At 43.5% G+C, this 17,511-nt stretch overlaps 1 protein-coding gene across 3 annotated transcripts in view; it reads left to right on the forward strand.

The window, feature by feature from the left end:
• Positions 1–17,511, forward strand: part of NUP214 (nucleoporin 214) — a 76,936-nt gene that overhangs the window by 15,971 nt on the left and 43,454 nt on the right. For all 3 annotated transcript variants that reach the window (XM_084650540.1, XM_084650542.1, XM_084650541.1), the window contains exons 13-22: positions 1,183–1,358; positions 2,535–2,626; positions 3,236–3,325; positions 3,938–4,087; positions 4,355–4,513; positions 12,004–12,107; positions 12,666–12,848; positions 13,561–13,646; positions 13,755–13,838; positions 16,665–16,910. In XM_084650540.1, coding sequence (XP_084506666.1) covers positions 1,183–1,358; positions 2,535–2,626; positions 3,236–3,325; positions 3,938–4,087; positions 4,355–4,513; positions 12,004–12,107; positions 12,666–12,848; positions 13,561–13,646; positions 13,755–13,838; positions 16,665–16,910 — 1,370 coding nt within the window. The remainder of the gene's footprint in view (positions 1–1,182; positions 1,359–2,534; positions 2,627–3,235; positions 3,326–3,937; positions 4,088–4,354; positions 4,514–12,003; positions 12,108–12,665; positions 12,849–13,560; positions 13,647–13,754; positions 13,839–16,664; positions 16,911–17,511) is intronic.

The raw sequence follows: 17,511 nt of genomic DNA on the forward strand, positions 1-17,511 counted from the left end.
GCTGACATTTGTTCATTGAGAGCTGGACCTGAGACCTCCAAACTCACTTCACACAAGCAATTGGAGGATAAGTGCTTCTGATCAGTATCCATATGAATTGGATTTGAGTCACCAGTGCAAAGAGTTATTGTCTCCAAAGCCCACTGTCTAGCTCCACAGATATTTGATTCCCTTAACTCACTCTGTTTGTTTTAAAGGGAAGAGACTAGAACACCAAGGGAAATGTTAATTGCAGCTGGGGTTTAATGAGATCAGTTCTTTATATTTGTATAAGGAAATTTCTAATGGTTCTAAGAATTATTTTTAAATTAGAAAATCTACTTCCACTAAGATCTCTGGCTGTAGCTTTTAAAGCTTCTTTAAAGTTAATGTTCAAGACAAACAAGGTGATCAATTCCTGAATCAGCTGAATATTCATCTCAAGTGCTGGTCCTGGTTTTTAAGATAAATGGAAGTTCCTGTTCTCCTGCAGCATTTGCCTTTTAAAAGTAATACTTGACAGACCTTACAGTGTCAGCACTAGTTTCATTTGATGTATAGCTCAGGTTTTAAGGCTGCTGGTTATTAATTTTCCTCTGTGCCTGATGTAACTGGGGGTGGGATGATTCCTAGAACTGAGCGATTCCCTGATCCAGAGCTGACTCCTACACAGCTCTGGCAGTTCTGTGGGGAAATAGTCTCCACACAGTTCTGCTCTGGTGGTTGAGGCAGCAGGAGCCAAGTATCAGATAACCTTCACCAAGACTATTCTCCTTTATGACATTGTCTGTGCAGTTACCCATTATAGCAGGCACAAGCCGTGCCATGTGAGCCACGGAACCTTCTCAGAATAGATTGTCTGGGTTACACATGCCTCTTCAATCCAACATTCTGGGTCGAGGTGTAAAAGCCCCCATTCGGTGACTGTCCCTGAGTCCACTTTGTCCTTTCACCAATTTTCCATCCTCTGAAAACACCACCTGCTCCTTCTGCTATTCAGTCTCATCCATATTCCCTGAATGGCTTCTTCCCATCTTCACTCCCAGCTAGAACCGTACTTGGTATCTGGATATTGAGTCCCAGTACTGATTCAGAAAGTTGAAAAACTGTCTCCTCTTTAGATGTTAATGCTTTATTTTGGGTATATAAGAGTAAGTTATGTCCAGTTCAGGGTGCTGAAATATTTGCCCTTTTGTCTTTCAGGTTCACTGCCATAGACACATCTGCTTCTGCTGGCAGCAGCAGTCACAACAGCTCCACGATGTTTTCATTCTCCACTACCTCCAAACCTATTCCTGGAGGGCCCCTAAGCCAGTCCACACCACTGTCAGCTTCACCTGCCACCCCAATGAAGGCATCCACTCCTGTGTCTGCAACAAGTATGACATTGAGGCTAAGGCTAGATTCTTTTTTTTTGCAAATTTCTATCTTACCAGGTATAAAGTGAGCATGAGAGGTTTTCTCTGTGCTGCTTTCAGCTAGTGCAGATTGGGAGACTTCAGGAACCAAAGCCCATCTTTAAACTGCAAACTATATAGTGCAATGAGCATAATACTGGAACTGGAAGGGTTTCCCCTTTGCCCCTCATTCCCCACAGGGATAACTATTCATTGTCTCAAGTAACCTATTTAGCTTCTTAGAGACTAACAAATTTATTTGAGCATAAGCTTTCATAAGCTACAGCTCACTTCATCGGATGCATTCAGTACTCCTTTTCTTTTTGCGGATAAAGACTAACACGGCTGCTACTCTAAAACCTATTTAGCTTCGTATCTTCACCTAGAAGCTGTTGTGCCTTCAGTGGACTAATTCAGCTCATTATATTGCCAAAATGTGTTTGCTCTGCTGCAGTGACTTAATGCATTACCTTCCATCTCTAATGGCCAGAGTTCAAACTGATCACAAATGAAATTAAACTAAATCTCATCCTGTTAACAAGTTAATGTTATTCCATTTCTCATATTATCATGTGATTAGCTGTCTCTGGCAGGAGTTGTCCAGGATTGAAATTGCCAGGGTGGTAGAGATCAGACTTGAAAAGTAGTAAACTCCATCTAGCATTGGACGAAGGAATGCCACATGTTAATACTGAGCAGTAATATTAGCAGAGCTCTTGCAGTTGGGAAGGAGGAATTCTTGAGGAGCACCTACCTGATCTATAGCCAGTCTAGCCATTGGTCTCACTTTCATGAGAGTCAAAGTTCATCCAAACTACTCCCACAAATAAAAAGTGTGGGTGGAATTTGGGGAACATGCTTGCCAGACTGGAACCTGTTCTTCAGTTCCAAGTCATCTGTCCTGTGTCTGAGGTCTGGGAGCAAGGGTAGTGGATTAGGCTTGTAGAACCTTGCTGACTTGATGTAGATTGATGCGTCATTTTAGGGGGGTGGACTTGTTGAAATGCGCTGTTAGGGTTTGCGCTGTTAGGGTTTGTACCTTTCCTTCTAGTGATCAGAATGTCCCCAACAGTGGGCATGTCCCATCTCCAATGATCAACCTGTTTTTTAGAGAACTATATGTGTTTGTCTATAGTTATTTTTCTCTTTAAATTCTAGTGGCGCGGCCTGCTCAGAATGTGCCTGCAGCATCTAATCTACTGAAGACAGCCAGAATCACCCCTCCTACAACAAAATCAAGCTCTATTCAGGTTAAGAGAACTTGAGCAGATTATGCAGGAGCTGAGAAATTTCACTGACCTGTGATTTACTTTAGTTGTGGACTGATTTAATGCTGTTAGGTCAAGGGACCAGTGAACTGAGATCTAAGTCTCAAACTATCAAAATTAGAATGATATGCTATGTAATTTTGGGAAGCTGGAGCTCTGACATGGTTTGGAGTCTGATGTAATAAACAGAGCTATAACTAATGCTTTGTGCTGTGTGGAAATGTGGAATCACATCTTTTTATCAGCAGAAAGATGTAATTCCTTGAAAATTCTGAGCTGCTTTGACTATTTAACAATATTAGAAAATATAGTGAAAGGGATAACTCCAAGTGGTGCATAAAGATTTAGCCATGATTTCCAACAGCTTTAATATGTTCAGTGTGGTTAAATCTCCGCAGCGTTGTTTGAACGCTTAAATATAATTTTCAGTTTATTGTTTAGGTGAACATTTGTGCTTGTGAGAGTTGTTCCATAGGACAGTTTATGCATCTTAAATTACTTTATACACAAACTATTTCTAGCAGCAGATGTTGGTTGGTAAAAAAGGTTTTCATTTTGATAAGTTTACATTCTCAACACCTGGCTTTCTAGGGAAGGTCAGCATTGTCCAGCGCTGGGTTAGAAAAACAGGTCCATCAGTGGAAGGATTCGGACCCTGTCATAGCAGGAATCAGAGAGGAGGTGAGATTTTCAAGGATTTTTGTCTTCCAACTTCTAAAAATATCACTGTACAGGCGTGTGGTCATCTGTCACTCTTTCATATTCCATTAGTGTCCTTCATTACTTAAGCATCAGAGGGGTAGCCGTGTTAGTCTGGATCTGTAAAAGCGGCAAAGAGTCCTGTGGCACCTTATAGACTGACAGATGTATTGGAGCATAAGTTTTCGTGGGTGAATACCCACTTCATGCATGCTGCATCCAACGAAGTGGGCATTCACCCAAGAAAGCTTATGCTCCAATATGTCTGTTAGTCTATAAGGTGCAGCAGGACTCTTTGCTGCCTCTTCAGTACTTAGTTACCATGGGAGATCTTTCCATTATACTCTGAACCACTTCTTTAAACACTGTCACCCCTGTTTGGTTGCTTAAGCTGCTAGCATTAAATTTATGTTGGGAATATAGGGCTCTCTTCCATGGGTTGGAAGGGAATGCAAGAGACCTGCCTTTATTGTCTGTAAATTATTGTGCATTCATGGCTGTATAAATATATTAGCCAGCCCCAGAGCAGTAACATTTGTTCCAGAAGCAGTCATGTCACAATGGTTGAACTTTCTTTACCCTCTGGCTCTGTAGATTGCCCATTTCCAAAAGGAGATGGAAGAGCTGAAGGTCCGAACTTCTAATGCCTGTTTCCAAGTCGGCACTGCTGAGGAGATGAAGAAGCTGCGGACAGAGTCTCATGACCTTCACACCTTTCTCTTGGAGATTAAAGAGACAACAGAGGTAAGTAGCACACCAGAACTTCTCCCAAATGTTTATGCATTGGTTGAGACCTTTAAGGCTAGCATTTGGGGGTAGATGTCTTTGCTTAACCTGTTAAGTGTTGAACTATATAGCTGAGATGTCTGGATGTGCTGCTTCAGTGTGCGTGGGCATACCCAGTTGTTCCTGAAAGTAAACACTTTTGCTGAAACGCACATGGGTACTGATGCGAACGGCACCGTTAAGGTCTTTCGTTGAGATCTGGCTCATCTCTTCATCTGTTCACAGTCCCTACATGGAGATATCAGCATTCTGAAGACGACCCTGCTGGAGGGCTTTGCTGGGGTGGAAGATGCTAGAGAACAGAACGAGAGAAATCATAACTTGGGATATTTACATCTGCTGTATAAGAAACCATTGGACCCCAAAAGTGAAGCACAACTTCAGGTATAAAGGCTGCTCACTAATTTTAAACTGGAGTTTTAAAATGAAATGCGACTAATTGAAGCTTGAATGTAGGTTGCCCAGAAGCTTTGCCCTGCCACACTCGCATTGCTTCAGCACAGTGTAACAACAGTATGATTTAATAGTGTCTCAAAGTACTCAACGATCTCAAAGTACTTTGCAGACATTACACCCCTAACACTGCTATGTATTGTCCCCATTTTAGATGGGGGGGAACCAGAGACCTGCAGAAGTGAAGTGACCTACCCAAGATCAGAGTCAGTGGCAGAGCTGCAAATAGAGCTCCTGACTCCCAGTACCCTAGTCTAACCAATAATGGTTACTTAAGTGAATTTTTTTGGCAAGTGCCAGTTAATTTTTTTTTTAGCATTTCATAAAACCTTTTCAGAATAATTTTTATCTTTAGCAAATGCTTTGCGGAGCAATTTGATGATTTATAATGGCTTACAATATTGTGGTTAATTTCATGGATGGCAGAGCATAAAACTACATGGTGTTCTAAATGCCTGATTGCAATGGAAAATTTCCCAAAATACTCAAAAGGCTTTGAAAGAGATAAAAGAAACCAGGATAAAGTACATCTCCCCCCCCCCCAGGCAATTTCCTAAAGTATCTCTGGGAGATTTTACTGTATTAAGTTTATGTATCATTGTGGGCCAGGGATTATATGTTCTACCATGGGGAATGGTGACCACAGCTGTCCGGCAACTAAAAACAGTGTGTGTGTGTGTGTGTGGGGGGGTGATTAGGTAAATTCATTCCGATTGTAGCACTGCTAGAGAGATACTGCCACCTGGAGAGGCTAGCATATACTGGTTTAAACTGGATTATCCAGAGGTGAAAGGACTTTTGCATAAATAGCCTGAGGTTTAAATTGACTCAGGGCCTGCTTTCTGATCCAGCAAATGGATAGAACCTCCTCTCCAAGGTGGGCTGGGAAGGGCTGCAAGGATTTTCCTATGAAGGTACTAGGTGACCTCTGATGAGCTTTCTAGCATGCATATAGGAACTTTGTAGTTTTCAGTAATGCTTTCATTGTAAGAATAATTATGCTCGCTTAGAAAGAGCGGTGTGGTAATTTATAATGGGGGGGGGCAGTTAACCTGTTCATAGCCTTTGGAGAGAAAGCAAAGTGCAGATGCAGGCCTCTCTGTGCAGTCTGGCTTGCTGGGGAACTCGGTGATCAGGGAACTGCTCAGCTTGAAAAAACCCCAGTTGGGAGAGGGAGCGACGCATGTCTCCACGCAAGAGGTGTGATGGCTTATAGCTGGAAGCCTAAGAGTGGTGCCCTTACTGGGCCATGGAGGGGGAATACAGGTACAGTTGCCCTGAACTATGACAAGTACATCAGGGAAAGTAAAATAAGTGTGCGCTATAATTGTGATACTTATCCAGTTCTTGGTTCCCTATAGACAAAGCATGCTCATCTCAGGGAGTGTAACTAGGCAGTTGAGGGTACCTTTTTGTGTTATAGTAATTTTAAAATGGTTTTGTGCTACTAAAAATTAATGGTATGGCAGTTAATGTCACATCAGAGTGCGCCACTTTGCATGCAATTTCAGATTTCTATTACAGGGAAAATATCTACCTTCCTAATTCACAGTATTGCATGTTTGTATGTAGTCCTTATATAATGAGAGATATTTTGTTTTTGGTATAGTGTTCATTGCTGACATGGGGCCTGTTGGAATCCCATCCAGGACCAGGAAAAGAAAATGTTCTATACATATATTTATTCATATATTGCTGTATTGAAAAGAATAGCCACTTTCTCCTTCAGATTTTACTAAAATTCCCCTGGGTGCTGTAGATTCTTTCATGGTCCAACTTGCCTTGTTTCTCCATTTTGCAAAGTAGCATGTGTGACTTTAAAGGTATGACAACCTGGTTTTAAGAGCTGACTGCACAGACCTTGAAAAAAGAACATGGGGAAGGATGGCAGAAGGGGAGAGAAGCAGCAAAATTGAGACAGGAGTAAGGACAGAGGATTTTCAGCTAAACTCTCTGAAAGAGAGTGTGCCTCCCATCTTCGTGATACTTTTTGTTTGTGAAAATTTGCTTAGTGCTATTCTCACATCTCCTGGGTGCAGAATGTTAGCATAAGAATATTCACTTGACCAACTTCTTATACGAGCTTTTAGCAGAGTTTTAAAGATCATGGGGTTTCTTTGATGTTTGAACACATCAACTCGCTCACCTGAGAGCTGTTGCTACATTAGTGCTCATAGTTACAAGACGGAGGAGTTGTGCTTTTCAGGGTATGTGTATGCTACGAAATTAGGTCAATTTTATAGAAGTCGATTTTTAGAAAGTGATTTTATACAGTCGATTGTGTATGTCCCCGCTAAGCGCAATAGGTCGGCGGAGTGTCCTCAATAGAGCAGCTAGCATCAACTCACGGAGTGGTGCACTGTGGGTAGCTATCACACAGTTCCCGCTGCCCATTGGAATTCTGGGTTAAGCTCCCAATGCCTGATGGGGCAAAAACATTGTCGCAGGTGGTTTTGGGTACATATCGTCAGTCTCCCCTCTCGCTCCTTGAAAGCAACGACAAACAATCATGTTGCGCCTTTATTTCCTGGGTTACCCATGCAGACGCCATAGCACGGCAAGCATGGAGCCCGCTCATCTCAGCGCTGCTGTTGTGAGCATTGTAAACACCTCACGCATTATCCTGCAATATGTTCAGTACCTGGCTAGGAGACACCAGCACAAAGACGATTGTGAGGAGGACATGGACACAGATGTTCCTGAAAGCATAGGCTGTGGCAATTTGGGACATCGTGGTGGCAGTGGGGCTGCCTGATACAGTGGAATACCGATTCTGGGCCCGGCAAACAAGCACAGAATGGTGGGACCGCATACTGTTGCAGGTCTGGAATGATTCCCAGTGGCTGCAAAACTTTTGCATGAGTAAGGCCACTTTCATGGAACTTCTTGAGTTGCTTTCCCCCGCCCTGAAGTGCAGGAATACTAGGATGAGACCTGCCCTGACAGTTGAGAAGCAAGTGGCAATAGCCCTGTGGAAGCTTGCAACACCCGACTGCTACAGGTCAGTCAGGAATCAGTTTGAAGTGGGCAAATCTACCGTGGGGGCTGCTGTGATCCAAGTAGCCAAGGCAATCGGAGACCTTCTGCTAGCAAGGGTATTGACTCTGGGAAATGTGCAGGTCATAGTGGATGGCTTTGCTGCAATGGGATTCCCTAGCTGTGGTGGGGCAATAGATGGAACACATATCCCTATCTTGGCACTGGATCACCTTGCCAACCAGTACATAAACCACAAGGGGTACTTCTTAATGGTGCTGCAAGCACTGGTGGATCACAAGGGACATTTCACTGACTTCAACATGAGGTGGCCGGGGAAAGGTGCATGACGCTCGCATCTTTAGCAACTCGGGACTGTTCGAACAGCTGCAAGAAGGGACTTACTTCCCAGACCAGAAAATTACCGTTGAAGATGTTGAAATGCCTATAGTTTTTCTTGGGGACCCAGCTTACCCCTTGCTCCCAAGGCTCATGAAGCCGTACACAGTAGTAAGGAACAGTTCAACTATAGGCTGAGCAAGTGCAGAATGGTGGTAGAATGTGCCTTCGGATGTTTAAAAGCTTGCTGGTGCGGTTTGCTGACTAGGTTAGACCTCAGCGCAACCACTATTCCCATTGTTATTGCTGCTTGCTTTGTGCTCCATAATATCTGTGAGAGTAATGGGGAGACGTTTATGGTGAGGTTGAGGCAAATGGCCTGGCGGCCAGTTTTGAACAGCCAGACCCCAGGGCGATTAGAAGAGCACAGCTAGGCGCGCTGCGCATCAGAGAGGCTTTGAAAAACAGTTTCATGACTGGCCAGGCTTCAGTGTGACAGTTGTGTGTTTTTCTCCTCAATGCAAAACTGCCCCCTTTGTTGAATTTACTTCCCTGTAAGCCAGTCCCCCTTCCACCACAGCTGGCAAAGGAAATAAAGTCCCTATTGTTTTGAATCCATGCAGTCTTTCGGGAGATCACTGACAAGGTAGCCCAGGTGGGGTGGCGGGGGAGGGAAGGACAAGGCCACATTGCTTATTGTAGCCACACTACAAATCAAAGCTGTTTGAATCACAGCCTTCTGTTGCTTGGGCCATCCTCTGGAGTGGAGTGGCTGTGTACCCAGAGGGGGCTCTCCCCCAACCCCCCGCATTCTTGGGTGTCTGGGTGAGGAGGATATGGAATTTGGTGAGGAAAGCAGGCAGTTATACAATGGATGCAGCGGCAGACTGTGCTCTTGTATGCTCACTGTATGCTTTCCTGACCTCTGCCACCGAATGCCTCCATGTGTTCAGCTGTGCCCTATCAGTGCGGGAGGACTGCATGACCTTGGAAAACGTCATCACGAGTATTTTTTTTTTCGCCTTCTAATCTGCAATAACCTCAGGGACGGAGTTGATATGGGGAGCATAGAAACATTTGCACCTGCGGGGGGGATAAAAAGGGAGAGTAAAATTTAAGAAAATACATTTCTGAGAACAAAAGGGAGACTTTCACAGTGAATCAAGCAATTCACAGCAGACAGCACGTGTGTTTTAGGTACAAGGTTGTATTTTGCCTTTTATATTGAGAGACTGCCGGTATGGTGACACATCACACACGGCTGGGCAACAGAATTTGGTTTCCAGGCTGCCATGGTAAGCCAAAGGGTACGCGGGGTTGGCTTCTTCTGCCTTCATAACATGTAGGAATGGTTTCAAATTGAAGCACCCTCCTTTCCCATAAGAAGCAATGCCAGTTGGGTTTGCTGTTTAAAAGGAGGGGCTGCGGTTTTGGGTTGGATGTGCAGCACACCCTTCTCCCCACTGTGTGGCTGTTCTCCAGGATGATTCCTTTTAGCCAAGAGCAAACAGCCCAACATGAGCGGGTCCTTTTACTGTTCCCTTACAAAAATTCCCTTATTTCAACCAGGTAACCATGAATGATATCACTCTCCTGAGGCTGACACAGAAAGATAAAGACCGAATGTTGCTTGAATGCGACCAAAACCCAGGACCATTTGCTGCCATGCTTTGTGCTGCAGTGATTCCAGACTACTTGCTACTGACTTGGCGTGGTAAAGTGTCCTACCATGGAGGACGAAATAAGGCAGCCCTCCCCAGAAACCTTCTGCAAAGGCTTTCAGAGTACCTCCAGGAGAGCTTCATGGAGATGTCCCTGGAGGATTCCCGCTCCATCCCCAGACATGTTAATAGACTTTTCCAGTAGCTGTACTGGCCACGAATGCATCCCAATTCTTCAGGGCAAATCAAACATTAAACACAATTGCTTTTAACCCCTGTAGTGTAGTTACAAATGTGCACTCACCAGAGGTGTCTTCTGCTCCGTCGGGGTCCGGGAACCCGCCTTGGGAAGGTATTGGCTCCAGGGTGATGAAAAGGTCCTGGCTGCCGGGGAGAACGGATTCTCCTCTTGCCTGCTGCGCATTCTCATTCTCTTCCTCCTCTTCCTCATCCACAAAATCCTCCTCTGTGTTGCATGAGACTCCCCCCTTGTAGGTGTCCACGGACAGTGGTGGGGTACTGGTAGGGTTCCTCCCCCTAGAATGGCATGCAGCTGATCATAGAAGTGGCATCTGTGGGGCTCTGACCCAGAGCGACCATTTGCCTCCGTTATCTTGTAGTAGGCTTGCCTGAGCTCCTTAACTTTCACGCGGCACTGGTGTGTCCCTGGTGTAGCCTCTCTCCACCATGCCCTATGTGATTTTGGCATAAATTAGCATTTCTTCTTTTTGATCGGAGTTCTGACTGCACAAATTCTTTTCCCCATACAGCAATCAGATCCAGTGTCTCCCCTTGGCTCCATGCTGGAGCTTGTTTGTGATTCTGGGACTGCATGGTCACCTGTGCTGCTCACCGCACAGGAAATGAAATTCAGAAGTTCCCGGGGCTTTTCCTGTGTACCTGGCTAGTGCATCAGAGTTGAAAGTGTTGTCCAGAGCGGTCACATTGGAGCACTCTGGGATAACTCCCGGAAGCCAATACTGTCGAATTGCACAATGCTGCATCTGCACTATGCCAAATTCAACCCAAGAAGGTCAATTTTTAGCACTGCTCCCCTCGTCGGGGAGGAGTACAGCTGTCGATTTTAAGAGCCCTTTAAGTTGACAGAACAGATTTGGTTGTGTAGCTGCATTGCTTATAAAATTGACCTAATGCGGCTAAATTCGACCTAACCTCGTAGCGTAGATCAGGGCCCAGTGTATAACCCTGGGTCAGCAGCAGAGCTGGACTCAGTTTCATGTTGACCTGATCTGTCTTACTAGAGCCTTGTGTTAATCTTAAAAACAGTTACAATGGAATCCTGTCGCAGGCATAGATTTTTGGCATCCCATCTCATTTTGATATTTATATTTAAATGGGCACTCTTGAAATCAGTAAAACTTTAACTTCCCATTGCATGCACCTCCACTGTACAAAGGCAGAGTTCTACTAGGCATTTTCATGCTGTGGCATGTGAGAAGAATGAAGGCAGGGCGAAGGATAGTTTTACATTTGGTGCACTGGACTGGGACTAGATATGTCTGGGTTCTGTTGTCAGATACACTAATGAACTCTGTGGCCTTGGGCAAGTCACTTTAATATCCCATGTGCCTCAGTAATTTATCTGTAATGTGAAGATAGTGGGTGTTGGGAGGAGAGGTTCTTAAGTGCTTGGGAAGAGCTCAGATCCTTGAGTGACTGGGGAGGGGCCACATGAATACCTAGATAACAGAACTTGAAGTTTTTGATCACTTTGCTGGTTTCTAAAGGTAATGTAAACTAGGGACAAGCACATCATCAGTAGGAAATGGCTCTAGAAAAATCAGGTTTGATCTGTGTAATACTTAGCATTTGTAACACACTTCATCTTGAACGATTTGCACTGGTAGAAAGCAGGAAGCTGAGGTACAGAAGTTGGCTTGCTCAAGGGCAGACAGTAAGCTAGTGACAGATTTGATTAGTAAAACAGAGTTCCACTGTATAGGGTTCTGCCGTTCTGATTTAGATTTTCTAGATGTGAACATGTAAGAGTGTCCTGCATGACTTCTATTTTGGTTCTTTTACAGGGTCTTTAATTTACTTCACTGGATTTGAGATTCCCATAGAGCAGTGGTTCCCAAACTTGTTCCGCCGCTTGTGCCGAGAAAGCCTTGGACGGAACGGTTTGTTTACCTGCTGCGTCCGCAGGTTTGGCCGATCGCGGCTCCCAGTGGCCACAGTTCGCTGCTCCAGGCCAATGGGAGCTGCTGGAAGCGGCACGGGCCGAGGGACTTACTGGCTGCCACTTCCAGAAGCTCCCATTAGCCTGGAGCAGTGAACCGCGACCACTGGGAGCCATGATCGGCCGAACCTGCGGACGTGGCAGGTAAACAAACTGCCAGGGGCTTTCCCTGCACAAGTGGCAGAACAAGTTTGGGAATCGCTGCCGTAGAGAATTGAAAGATGACATTTTTTTCTCTTTGGTAGGAAATTAGACGCTTACACCAGTATGTGAAGTTTGCTGTTCAGGATGTGAATGATGTTCTGGATTTGGAGTGGGACCGGCATCTGGAACAGAAAAAAACCCAAAAGTAAGTGAGTGAAATTGGAATAGAAAACTAGTCGGTGTCTAAGGAGCATACTAATGAATTAGGAATAGGACATTAATAAATAGACAAAAGGCATTTTATGATTACCACTCCAAAACTTTTTCAAAGAGTTTGTGAACAACATTTGACTGAGCCATTTTTGCCTGTATTTAAAAGTTCAGACTGTGGACTATTTAACTGTGACTGACTTTGCTAGATGCTTTCCAGCAAATTCTCTACATGCTGTAAATTCCACTTTCCGAAATGCCTGTAAAATAGGCTTTGTATGCACTAAACATCCAGGGGAGACTGATAATGAAGCCCTTTTGTTGAACAAGTACCTACATGTTAAATTAATAAACTTGCAGTGTACTACAAAGAGAAATACACAACTGACCTGTGCTGCCTTGATATTCAAACCAAAATGTGGTTTGGGGGCTGAAGTCGTCTGAAGTCAGTAGATGAAATAAACCAGTTTTCTGTGTATGCATGCACATGCACTTGCAGCTAGGTGTCTAATGGTCTTCTCATCTTTTCCTGTTTGTTTCTTCTTGTTTCCAGGCGCCTGATTGTTCCTGAGCGAGAGACTTTGTTTAACACACTTGCTAATAATCGTGAAATAATTAATCAGCAGAGGAAGAGGCTGAATCACCTGGTGGACAGCCTGCAGCAGCTCCGCTTATATAATCAGACTTCTCAATGGAATATGCCCAGTGACACGTCTTCTCTTAGCAGTTCTCAAAGGTATGTGTAATATTTGGAGGTTGTAGCAAGAAGTGTATTGAGTTAAGTCTATTCCCAATAGTAATGTATGAAAAGGCATGTCCAAAACAGACTTAATAATCATGCTTTGTAGATATAATTAAGTGTAGAGATGTCGGGGAGAGGGGGGGAATCCTGAAAAATGAGCACTGGCTGTAAATATGCAAATTCTGCTCACCAGTAACACAGGTGCTCCTCAAATAGGCGTGAAAATTAATTCTGTTGTATTTTGCGATAGCTTGGTTTAATATATCAGTGTGTCTCTATGAAAGATGGGCTCTCACAGAAATGAAAACACTGTGAAAGTGTAGCCTCAAAAATGATCTACCATTGTCATGTCTCATGAGGACTATAATAGAATATTAATTTAGGACAAGAGGGAATTTATTAGCCATTTGATTTTTTTTTTCCATAAGTAACTTAAGGTCTTGATGCATGCATTTAAATATTGCAACACCTAAAGAGGTTCTGGTGGCATTGAACAATGGCTGTTGTAAAGCAGTGTCATTGAGGCATATGCAGATAGACAATCCTGTGTCCTTTAGCCCTTCCAGGTGAGTTGGGCATCAAATTATGGTGTTTCCACATGAGCCTGTGGTTCCTTCATTCCCATACAGCTGCTTATGTGGGGCAGATATATGGCTATTCCTGTTGCAGGACCTGTCTTTTGTTTCACTGCTCTGTCTTGTTTCAGCTTTGACAGTGACCTTGAGAGCCTGCGCAGTGCCTTAGTGAAAACTACCTTGGAATCGTATGCCAAGCCTCTGCCAAAAGCACCTGGTAACTCATTGTTCTGGTTTTTTTTCCCCACCTGCACATTCTAAAAATGACATTTAACTGAATCTCCATGGTTTCTATAGACTAGTGATTTTTTTCTCCATTTTGCAGCTAAATTGTCCCCAGTTAAACAGGCACAGTTGAGGAATTTCCTAGCCAAGAGGAAGACTCCACCTGTGAGATCCACTGCTCCAGGTAAACCCTTGATACATTAGGAATCTGAAACATGCAAGCCTTCCCACAGAACTTGTTAATATCCTGCCTTATCTGTAGAAGGAAACATTGCTACCGTAGCCCCTTGTATTCCTCACTTCCCCAAATAATGTGCTTCTGTGGAACTAGTTCTAGCTAGAAGTTTCCTTTCCCCGCTCAGACTAGACTAATGAATATCTCTTTTATTGGCTTGTCCTCAAAGTTGGCCGCCTTATTTTCAGTAACAATAGTGCCATTTGCTAAACAGTTAAGACAAGGAATCTAAATAGCAAATGGAGGCAAAGTTAAAGGGAATCCCTAATTCTTAACTGTTTTCTTCATAGTAGTGTTGGTTATTTCTGTGTAATGCAACTACAATGCTAAAATACAAAGAAGGCTTTTATAAGCCCTTTCACAAAAATGCAGAGTAAAACTAGTTGTGAACCATGATCACTCAAAATACTAAATATTTAAAAGTTATTTAAGCTTGACTAAATTCTAAATATCTCTTTATGGCTGAGTGAGTTATTTTCAGCACCTAGGAGCTCCAGTCATGGACCAGGACCCCTTTGTGCTAGGTGCTGTACAAATACAAACCAAAAAGGTGATCCTTGCTCTGAAGAGCTTACAAAAAAGGCAGTGGTTCTCAAAGTTTTGTGCTGGTGACCCCTTTCACATAGCAAGCCTCTGAGTGTGACTCCCCCCAAATAAATTAAAAACACTTTTTTAATATATTTAACACCATTATAAATGCTGGAGGCAAAGCAGGGTTTGGGGTGGAAGCTGACAGCTCACAACCCCCCCCAAGTAATAACCTTGTGACCCCCTGAGGGGTCCCGACCCCCAGTTTGAGAACCCCTGATCTAAGGCATGGGAAGAGCATCATTAAACTTTGTACTGTACATCTGTATATGCAACCCCCCCCCACACACAAACACACACTATAGCTTTTGTTCATGAGACAGATTTAAGATGAGTGTCTAGTCTCTTAATCTCAGTGAGCCTTCCAGTCTGAAATCCAGGTTCAGGATTGTTTTAAAATAGGACAGTTTAAAACTAAATGCCTCTTTTCTTCATGTTCTCTAGTTTAATCAAAGTATGTGGCACTCATTTTAGAATCAAACACCAGTAGCTCTTGTTCTGAAGTAGTTATTCAGTGTAAGTCTTGCATATTCAATCACAAAGAACCATTTCTTTACAATAACAGCAGAGAACAATTTGTCATTAAAATCTTGAGGTGGAGGCAGTCAAAGAGTTGCAGGAAGCAGTGGTCTGATAGCAAGTTCCTGCCTCTTTCCTTCCCTCACACTAGACCTACAGTACTAAGAACCATAAGTATTGTACTTCATTGTTAAAGTCTCAGGTTTGTCAAGGAGATAACAATGTAGCTTGTGAGACTGATATAGATGTGACTGATGAATAACTGTTTTACAATAGTTTCTACATGAGACTGGGAGGAATGATGTGAGGTTGAAGCTTATCATGTGATTAACAAGAAACCTTTAAACTAAATTTTATCTTAAGAATGGTTCTCAGTATCTTAAAGTGTGGAGACACTTGCAGACTTTGTGTTTTGATAACCTGCTGCTCTTTATGCCATTCTTGAAAGTATTGTCTTGGCAGCACAGAACTTCCAGAAATAGTGCAACACTGCAGCTTATCATACACACAGACATCACAGTTACTACAGTTGGCCTTTCCAGTATTTCAGTGTCAGTCTCATTGCTCCTACGACCCTCCCGCTGCCATCTCCATACCTGCATTGCATTTCAGCAGCCAAAACGCTGTCTCGCTGCACACATGGCTGGGGAATTTCAAGCTGCAATTTGGACTGAAACCTGAATCTCGGGATCACAAACAGCTCCTGCACTTCAACATTTTGGAAACTAGGGTTTTCTCTTGCTTTATCATGAACACTTTGAGAGTTCCAAAGAACTCTTGGCCCACTCATTACCCCACCAGGTGTCACATCACTTGGTGAACATCAAACGCTGAATGCCACTGTGAAGAAAAGTTTTTTTTCAGTAAATGTAACAAATATGGAGATTGAGATGAGTCCTAATTTGCATATTAACAGATCAGTTTCAAGTGTGACCTTCAGATCTGTCAGGGCAATAGGGGCAGCCACTAAAAATAAAGGTTTCCATCTGTTATAACCACAGTGGGTGGCTTTTTGGATGGGTGGCTCCTATGACTCAGAACAATGGTTCTTATGGCATTGGGAAGCCTTGGAATGTCACGTGCTCCAATGTAGTTTTTGAATCAGTCTCAATATCCCAATATTTGGGGGTTGTTGGCACCCAGGCTCCTAAGAGAAGAACCTCAACGGCCCTGTGTGCCTTGGAAGTGTATCGGCGGTTCATATTAGACCATGTGAGTTAACAGCATTTATGGGGTCCCTGATGCCATTGTACGAAAAGTGTCTTTGGAGTCTCTCTTCATTATTTGAGACACTTTTGAACCCCTTTCATTTTTGTTCCTATGGCCAGAAAATGTCCATTGACAATGACCGCACTGGTAACTTTCAAACATGTAATGTTTCTCATATTATTTATGGAAGAAATAAATCTCTCCCAATTAGTTATAAGAATATAACAAAGCAGCCCTTATTTTTAAATTTGAAAGGATCGGGAGATTGCATGTTACCGTAATGTAATGCCTGGCCACACAGCATGTGGTGCCAGAGTTGAGAAGTTAGCTTCTGCACTTAAGTTAAAATGAGACAGTTAAAAAGTTTTATAGACATGGTGTTTCTATCCTAGCCATTGAGATTAAATAGCACCCTCATTGGCTTTGGATGACAAAATAATGTGGCTCTTCCCATTGCAGCCAGTCTCTCCCGATCAGCCTTCTTGTCTCTGAGGTATTATGAAGATTTGGATGAAGTCAGCTCAACATCCTCCATTTCCCAGTCACTGGAGAATGACGATTCACAGGTTGTAGAGCAGGAAGAGGAAGCTGCTCCAGTCCAAGTCCCCCGACATGCTCCTGTAGTCCGTACTCCCTCTATTCAGCCTGGTCTAATGGCACAGTCTCCACCATTTGGTAAACCTCATCTCACAATGGGCACTTTAAGTGAGTAGATTTTGGAACTGCATTCCCCTTCTTGTTTGTGACCTTGTTGATGTGTTTAATCTCTACAGTGCTTGTCATAACTTCAGTTCTAGGTGAAATGATTTTGTGGTGTCTGTCTTCATGTTGCCAAATCTCCAAGAGCAATGAACAGTACAGAATTATAGCCCCCTTGAACTCAGGCCACTAGTGTTGAAGTAACATTGGAAACTTTGTGCTTTTCCTATAGCCTGGGCCATTTAGATCAAGACTGAGAAATTCAACTAAGATTATCTTATCTATTGGCTAGAGGACAGGAGGGAAAGTCAAGACGCCTGCCTTTGCCACTAATGTGTGACTTTGGGCAAGTTACTTGACCTTCTTGTGTCTCAGGTTCCACAACAATAAAAAGGGATGAACCTTTTTGAGCCATAAATATGAAATCTTACATGGGAGATGGCCCTGCGGCTCAAATGTGCATATTGAGGGCTTCAGTTTGTAGCTTTGTGTCTAACTTCCGCTTTCAACTGGTGTAGCCAGGTTTAACACTTGGCATCCCAGTCTCTGACAGTAAGGTGACTACTGATGTGTGTTCGGTTTCTCTTTACACCCAGAAGAGTTGTGC

This window comes from Lepidochelys olivacea (assembly GCF_965140295.1).
Source record: "Lepidochelys olivacea isolate rLepOli2 genome assembly, chromosome: 16".
In the NCBI taxonomy this organism is placed as follows: Eukaryota; Metazoa; Chordata; order Testudines; family Cheloniidae; genus Lepidochelys; species Lepidochelys olivacea.